The following is an 8,479-nucleotide window of genomic DNA, read 5'->3' on the forward strand; positions in this document are numbered from 1 at the left end:
CTGCACTAGGTTTAGCTATAGCACGCAATGGGTTCCAGTGATCGTTTCTCTACTGCTATGGAGAACTTCGCATTCGCTAGCATTATACCACTTACGGATGGCAAGCGAAGCCCAGGTCCACTTGGGTAGTCAGACCCAGTCCCACTGGTACACTCTCCACTGTTAGCCAGACGACATTCTCAACTGTAGCAGACCCAGTCCCAGTCTTCCACTGTGTCGAAGCAGACCCAGTCCCGTCTCCAACTGTGCAGACGCAGTCCCATTCTCACTGTAGCAGACCCAGTGCCCAGTCCTCCACTGTACAGGAGGGGGTGTCGTTTCTCAGTGTGACATGGCTGAGGAGCTGAGCCGCCAGCTGGAGGACATCCTCAACACCTACTGCCTGGAGGACAACGGGGAGGACGGGGTTAACCTGCCCAATGGCCAATCACACTGCCCCGTGCTCAATGGCCTGGCCCATGAGAAGGAGTTGGATGTCAAGCGGTCGGAGGTCAAAGTGAACTCCGGCGGAGCGGAGAAAGTGAAGATTCAAGAGAAGAAGAAGGTGAAGGGGCTGGGTAAGGACTGGTTATGTTACTCTGTCTGAAATCAATCCCCCCCAGGGCGTATTACTAGATGCTTGTCGTTGATCTGAAATTATTGGCTGCGTGTAGGTCAGTGGCCTCCAATCCTGGAGACCGATATGGTCTTCTGTAACAGGATTGGTCACTAATATCTAGTCTTAACATGTGGTTGCTAGGGGTTTAGGGCTGGACAGCTTCCCCTTGTGTGTTGCTGGGTCCCTGTTGTGATGAGGTGGTGTTGCATTGAATTTCTCCCCCCCCCCTCCCAGTGTGTTGCGCTGAATGTGTTCCCCCTCCTGTGTGTTGCAGGTAAAGAGATCACCCTGCTGATGCAGACCCTGAACACTCTGAGTACACCGGAGGAGAAACTGGCAGGCCTCTGTAAGAAGTATGCTGAACTGGTAAGTAGTAACTCTCATTAACGCTTTGACTCGGGGGTGTGGTTCAAAGGCTGTTTGATTTAGTTCATATCTTGTAATTTCAGCATGCTAGCCAACCTCTTATTTCTAGCCCCCCATCTGTGTATCAGACAGTAGTAGTTTGTCTCCTTGTGTTGGAGAATGGGCAGGGCAGCTCAACACAGGGTGACCTACAGGAGAATGGACAGGGCAGCTCAACACAGGGTGACCTACAGGAGAATGGGCAGGGCAGCTCAACACAGGGTGACCTACAGGAGAATGGGCAGGGCAGCTCAACACGGGTGAACTTACAGGGGAATGGGCGGGCAGCTCACACAGGGTGACCTACAGGGGAATGGTCAGGGAGCTCAACACAGGGTGACCTACAGGGGAAGGCAGGGCAGCTCAACACAGGTGACCTACAGGGGAATGGTCAGGGCAGCCAACACAGGTGACCTACAGGGAGAGGAATGGGCAGGAGCAGCTCAACACAGGGTGACCTACAGGAGAATGGGCAGGGCAGCTCAACACAGGGTGACCTACAGGGAGATGGGCAGGGCAGCTCAACACAAGGGTGAACCTAACAGGAGAATGGTGCAGGGCAGCTCAACACAGGGGACCTACAGGAGATGGGCAGGGCAGCTCAACAAGGGTGACCTACAGGAGAATGGTCAGCAAGCTCAACACAGGGTGACCTACAGGAGAATGGCGTCAGGGCAGCTCAACACAGGGTGACTACAGGGGAATGGCAGGGCAAGCTCAACACAGGGGTGACCTTACAGGGAATGGTCAGGGCAGCTCAACACAGGGTGACCTTACAGGGGAAATGGGCAGAGGGGCAGCTCAACACAGGGTGACCTACAGGGGAATACGGCAGGGCAGCACACACAGGGTGACCTACAGGAGAATAGGGCAGGGCAGCTCAACACAGGGTGAACCTACAGGGGAATGGGCAGGGCAGCTCAACCAGGGTGACCTACAGGCAGAATGGGCAGGGCAGCTCAACACAGGGTGACCTACAGGAGAATGGGCAGGGCAGCTCAACACAGGGGTGACCTACAGGAGAATGGTCAGGGCAGCTCAACACAGGGTGTACCTACAGGAGAATGGTCAGGGCAGCTCAACACAGGGTGACCTACAGGAGAATGGGCAGGGCAGCTCAACACAGGGTGACCTACAGGAGAATGGGCAGGGCAGCTCAAACACGGGTGACCTACAGGAGCAGGCAGGGCAGCTAAACACAGGGTGACTACAGGAGATGGCAGGGCAGCTTCAACACAGGGTGACCTACAGGAGAATGGCAGGGCAGCTCGAACACAGGGTGACCTACAGGAGAATGGGCAGGGCAGCTCAACACAGGGATTGAACCTACAGGAGAATGGCAGGGCAGCTATACACACGGGTGACCTACAGGAGATGGGCAGGGCAGCTAACACAGGGTGACCTACAGGAGAATGGGCAGGGCAGCTCAACACGGGTGACCTACAGGAGAATGGGCAGGCAGCTCAACACAGGGTGACCTACAGGAGAAATGGTCAGGGTCAGCTCAAGAGCACGTGACTACAGGAAATGGCAGGCAGCTCAACACAGGGTGACCTACCAGGAGAATGGTCAGGGCAGCTCACACAGGGTGGACCTACAGGAGAATGGTCCAGGGCAGCTCAACACAGGGTGACCTACAAGGAGAATGGTCAGGGCAGCTCACACAGGGTGACCTACAGGAGATGGGCAGGGCAGCTGGCCTGATGGAGCAACACCGAGGGAGAACTGCAAGCGTTTTCGATAGGGCTTAGAGGGAACTGCAGCGTTACGAATGGGCTAAAGGGGAAACTGCAGCGTTTACGAATGGGCTAGAGGGGAAACGGCAGCGTTTCGAATTGGGCGAGGGGAACGGCAGCGTTCGAATGGGCTAGAAGGGAAACGGCAGCGTTTCGAATGGGCGTTTAGAGGGGAAACGGCAGCGTTGTCAAGAATGGGCTAGAGGGGGAAACGGCAGCGTTTCGAATGGGCTAGAGGGGAAAACGGGCAGCGTTTCGAATGGGCTTAGAGGCGATGAGAGGGAAACGGCAAGCGTTTCGAATGGGCTAGAGGGGAAACGGCAGCGTTTCGAATGGGCTTAGAGGGAACGGCAGCGTTTCGAATGGGCTAGAGGGAAACGCAGCGTTTCGAATGGGCTAGAGGGGAAACGGCAGCGTTTTCGAATGGGCTAGAGGGGAAACGGGCAGCGTTTCGAATGGGCTAGAGGGGAAACGGCAGCGTTTCGAATGGGCTAGGGGAACGAAGCGTTTCGAATGGGCTAGAGGGAACGGCAGCGTTTCGAATTGGGGCTAGAGGGGAACGGCAGCGTTCGCGAATGGGCTAGAGGGGAAACGGCAGGTCTTCGAATGGCTGAGGGGGGGAACTGCTGTACGTTGTCTTTACTGGACAAGGACATGGCTGACACCCAGCTCCTTTGGCAGCCTGACTTGTTTCCCCCCTCGCCTTCCATCAGTGGACCTTATTGGAGCCATTTTATCAATAGCTTTTCATTTAGGTGTATTGAACAGCTTGTAATAGGACTTTTCATGCATTAAACATTTCCGTCTGCGTGCCGTTTGTTATGTGGCCGTGTCCTTGAGTGTGTTGTGCATTCGTCCCCTGTGTGTGTTGTTGTCGCTTGGCATTCGTCCCTGTGTGTGTTGTGCATTCGCTCCCCCTGTGTGTGTTGTGCATTCGTCCCCTGTGTGGTGTGGTGTTTAGCTGGGGGAGCAGCGATACAATCAGAAGCAAATGCGTGTCCTGCAGAAGAAACAGTCTCAGCTGGTGCAGGGAGACAGACACACCTGAGGAACGAACACAGCTGAAGGCCATCCTGGCACGCAGCAAACTGGGAGTCACTTTGTAGGGAGCTGCGGAGACACAACGCACTACTGCAAGAAGTAAATAGGAATGGTGGAGATCTGATATTGGTTAGCTCTCATATGGTAAAGTGATGGGTGGACCAGGTGATCGTGTCCACTGTGCAACGGTAAAGGATGAGGGAATGCCTGGTTTCACTCTAGGTAGGATGGCGTGAAGTCTGGTATTGTCCACTCGCTGATGGTAAAGGGATAGGTGAGAAGAGACGGTGATTAATGCACTGCAAAGGGTACGAAAGGATGTGAAGCTGTACTGTACCATTTCTACAGGGTAAAGGATGGTGAAGTCTGGTATTTCGCACTCTAGGTAAAGGAGCTGGTGGAATCTGAATTTCCACTCTAGAGATAGGAGAGTGATTGGTATTTACACTCTAGGTAAAGGATGGTGAAGTTCTCAGATGATTTCCATCTAGGAAGGATGGTGAAGATCTGGTATTTCCACTCTAGGTAAAGATGTGAATCTGGTATTTTACACTCTAGGTAAGAGGATGGTGAATCTGGTATTTCCCCTAGGTAAAGGATGTGAAGTCTGTATTTTCCACTCTAGGTAAAGGATGCTGAATCTTGGTACATTCACTCTAGTAAGGATGGTGAGCTGTACTCCACCTAGGTATAAGATGGGAGATCTGGTAAATTTCCACTTCTAGGTAAAGGATGGTGAATCTGGTACCTCCACTCTAGGTAAAGGATGGTGAAGCGGTTGCACACATTGCCCCTTTTTCACACTACTGAGCTAAAGCTGGGCTGGGTTAGGGCTAGCTGGGCTGGGTTAGGGCTAGCTGGGCTGGGTTAGGGCTAGCTGGGCTGGGTTAGGGCTAGCTGGGCAGGGCTAGCTGGGCTGGGATAGGGCAAGCTGGGCTGGGTTAAGGGTCATGCAGACGTGCACAGTACGCTTTCAGACCTGCAAACATGCACGCATTTTGCGTACCAGCTACGCAATTCTCTGTCAATGTACGAGATCCGAGTTAAAAGTACGCAGAAATGAATAGGGCCGGATAAAACATTTTTATTTCTATTTTAATATCCACTGAGTAAACCTAACGTCCCGATTCTCGAGCTGCAACACACAGACATGTACGGAGTTTATCAACGGACATGGAGATGAATACATCATTATCCATGTCTGCCCCTCCTCCTGTTTGTTGTGATGCTGAGTTTGCCGACTGTCAGTTGTACGTAAACACATAGACAAATCTCTTTCCGACTCTGTGTGTTGTGGAAAGGTAAACACTAATTGTTTCAAGTGAACATAAGATGGACATTCAGTGGGCTCTAAAGTGCCAGCAGTTCACTCGCATTTGCTAGCGAATGAAATTTAAATGCAAATACGAAAAATAACTGGTTGCGTTTGTGCGAGTGTGATATACATTTAATTCTGCGTCCCGTTAGTTGTATTTTCCACGTAACATTACGAGGATCACTCAACCTGATAGACTGTAATTATGATCCACATCACAAAAAAGCATTACAAAAGTATTATCAAAAAATAAATATAATCATCTTGGCATTTAAATGGAGTCGGGAGTTTAGAAGATTGCGCGATGAAGAATGAATGAGTGGCCGGTAGGGTTGTACATTTTGGGGAATATTCAGAGGTGGAAACTTTCCTTGGGAATATATGGGAATTAACGGAAATGTATGCAAATTAATATTAATAGCATTTAAATTTAGGTATATTTTGCATTGCATATATTTACCATATCATATAGAGACAAACCTTTTACATTATCATAAGTAGACATAATTGCAAATGATTAAATCCTTCCAATAGACATAAAAAATAAAAAATAAAAATTGTTTCGTGTTGACCTTTAATTAATTCAGTTGACTCGTCACATGGGATGATTTCACAGAACAACAAAAGAAAGGGTATATTGAATGATCCCCAATGATCCATCGCATCTCCCAAAAACGTTTTCAACATCTGTAAAATGATAGTCTATAAACTAAAGGTTTGGATGTCTTCCTCTCAGGCTTCCATGTCTTCTCCCTGGACCTCCTCAATGTCCACCTCCTGAACATCAGACTCTTAGGCCTCATCTTCACTGTCACTTTCCAACCTTCTTGAGGGTGGCTCGTTGTAAGGCTCAAAAAGCCTCAAATGTACAGATATAGGTCAGCAGTTAGATTAAACAACTCCTTTGCAAGATAAATGTTTTAAAATTAAACGTGTATGGAAGCAGGTGAATTAACACTCCTCAGTTAGCAGGCTCAAGCAAGCTAAAACCCACATGGTAGCAAAAGCTAACTAGCAGAATTTGTTAAAAAGTTAGAAATGATTTAAACACACTTTGCTGTAGGCTACTATTTACAAGTTAACAAAAATCATGTATGTCATATAAAATATATTCACCCCACCCAGTATTGTAATCAAAACTTACCATAAAGCATGTAGTCCTTGGCCCAGACAGTGCAGTATTGTGGTCTCAATAGCATCTCATTAGTGGGCAAGATCTTGAGAATCAGCTGTACATGTGATGAAAGAATGCACTGCACATGCAGAGGGTTGCAATTCCATTGAATTGGGGATAGTTTAACTAAAATATGCCACAAGACCTAGAATTGCCTTGTGTGTATCCCACAAAAAAAGGTTCACTGTTATAAGCTAACTTTTGTTTGATGAATTTAAGAAACATTCCCAAAATTCCCGGGCTTAACTTCCCATGGAAAATTCCCAGAAAGTTTCCAACCCTTTACAACCCTAGTGTCCGGTATTAGCTATAGAGGCAATGCTTCTAGTGTCTGATTCTTGGTATTAGCTTATAGAGGCAATGTTCTAGTGTCTGTATTAGCGTATGATGAAGCAATGCTTCTAGTGTCTGGTATTAGCTATAGAAGCAATGCCTTCTAGCTGTCCGGTATTAGCTATAGAGGCAAAAAAACTGCTTTCTAGTGTCTGGTATTTAGCTAATAAGGCTCAATGCCTCTAGTGTTCCGGTATTAGCTATAGAAGCAATGCTTCTAGTGTCCCGGTATTAGCTATCAGAGCAATGCTTCTTAAAATGACTACTAGCCTACTGAACAGGGTTCGGAGTCCCCTTTGCGCGTAGCCTACTAAGACTGAGCGGTTGGCATTTCCCTTTTCGCGGTAGCCTACTAAGCAGCGGTCGGATTCCTTTTGCGGTAGCCTATGAACAGCGGGTCGGAGCCCTTTGCGGTAGGCACTACTGAACAAGCGGTCGGATTCCCTTGCGGTAGCCTACTGAACAGCGGTCGGAGTCCCCTTTGCGTAGCCTGAACACCTTTCTGGAATAAAATGGCAGCCGTCATTTTAAACTAAACTTTTAACCTTACTCCTGCCGGACGACTGGAGGCAGCGTGCACGTGTGGAGGAGGAGAAGAGAAGGAAGTGACATCACACTTTCCAGGTAAGCCACTAGCGTCATTGTAAAAGAGGGGATGAAATGTCAGTCTTTCCACTTGATGCCTTGATTATTGCCGCCATCTTCTCAAGGAGGTGAGAAATCTAGCGAAATACGGTTTGGACGTTCACCCACGATTTAAACACCGACCGGTTTGGTGTCTATTGTGATGTACACGTCCTTGAGGCCTGTGTTTTGTGTTCCAGGTGACGCTCATGACATACCGGGCCCAGATGGAGCAGCATAACGAGAGGAACGCCAGTCTGAGCTGCAGAGAACTCTGAGCTGGCAGAGAAGCTCAAGAAACTCATCCAGCAGTACGAACTACGAGAGGAGGTGTGTTTTGGAGTGGAGGACGAGAACGGGTGTGTTTTTTGGAGTGGGTGGAGAACTCGGCGCTGTTTTTGGAGTGGGGGTGGAAACGGCATGTTGTTTGGAGTGGGAGATACGGTGTGTTTTCTGGAGATGAGGGGAGAACTCGGCTGTGTTGATTTGGAGTGGGGAGAACGGTGTGTTTTTTGGGTGTGGAGAACGTGTGTTTGGAGTGGGGAGAACGTGTGTTTTTGGAGTGGGGCGTGTTTTGGTGTGCGGGAGAACCTGAGGTCTGCTGCTCTCTGCTTAGGACAAAGTTCATTTGACTTCTACAACTAAGCACCACAAGGTGCAACTGCAGTAAATGTCTAGACGATTGCTTTCTGGACATTGTGAGTGTTAACCCCCTGTCCTTCTCACAGCACATTGACAAGGTGTTCAAGCATAAAGGAACTGCCAGCAACAGTTGGTGGATGCTTAAGCTACACCAGGCTCAGGCGTCTCTCGTAGAGTCAGAGGACGCGCATCCAGCAGAGAGAAGGACTTTGTGAGTAACAGGTAGACACTAATATGGTGGTGTTGGGTGAAAACAGTGCCGAGATCTCTAACATGGATTCCAACTCAATGGCAGCGAGTATTTATTTATTTAACATTTTACAGATGAAATCACGTGGTATGCATCTCGTTTGTCAGAGTAGTCCCAATAAAGAAAACGTATACTTAGTCCAGCAATAATTCAATTGTGTCAAGCCTAGCGGTCGACCGATTGGTAGATTTTTCAGACGTCGAATTACGATTTAAAAAAATAAAAAATAATATATGAGCGTTATTTATGCTGTGGTGTAGTAAGTGACAATTAACAACAATATTGAATGAACACTTATTTTAACTTAATAGTCAAATACATAAAATCAATTTAGTCTCAAGTAAATATAATGAAACCATGT

At 48.5% G+C, this 8,479-nt stretch overlaps 1 protein-coding gene across 1 annotated transcript; it reads left to right on the top strand.

Moving 5' to 3' along the window:
* Nucleotides 1–298: 298 nt before the first annotated feature.
* LOC112074236 (alpha-taxilin-like) lies at nt 299–3,858 on the top strand. The gene is made up of 3 exons (XM_024141437.2): nt 299–557; nt 873–964; nt 3,701–3,858. The coding sequence occupies exons 1-3, from the start codon at nt 332–334 to the stop codon at nt 3,785–3,787; spliced, it is 405 nt and encodes a 134-aa protein (XP_023997205.2). The 5' UTR covers nt 299–331; the 3' UTR covers nt 3,788–3,858.
* Nucleotides 3,859–8,479: the final 4,621 nt, after the last annotated feature.

This window comes from Salvelinus sp. IW2-2015, unplaced genomic scaffold (genome assembly GCF_002910315.2).
Source record: "Salvelinus sp. IW2-2015 unplaced genomic scaffold, ASM291031v2 Un_scaffold2541, whole genome shotgun sequence".
Lineage (NCBI taxonomy): Eukaryota > Metazoa > Chordata > Actinopteri > Salmoniformes > Salmonidae > Salvelinus > Salvelinus sp. IW2-2015.

Bases quoted from the DNA above. Each gene is read 5' to 3' on its own strand.
- LOC112074236 (XM_024141437.2), top strand. From the start codon at position 332: ATGGCTGAGGAGCTGAGCCGCCAGCTGGAGGACATCCTCAACACCTAC. The intron at 558-872 runs GTAAGGACTGGT...TGTGTGTTGCAG, and splicing joins GAAGAAGGTGAAGGGGCTGG to GTAAAGAGATCACCCTGCTG. The intron at 965-3,700 runs GTAAGTAGTAAC...TGTGGTGTTTAG, and splicing joins GTAAGAAGTATGCTGAACTG to CTGGGGGAGCAGCGATACAA.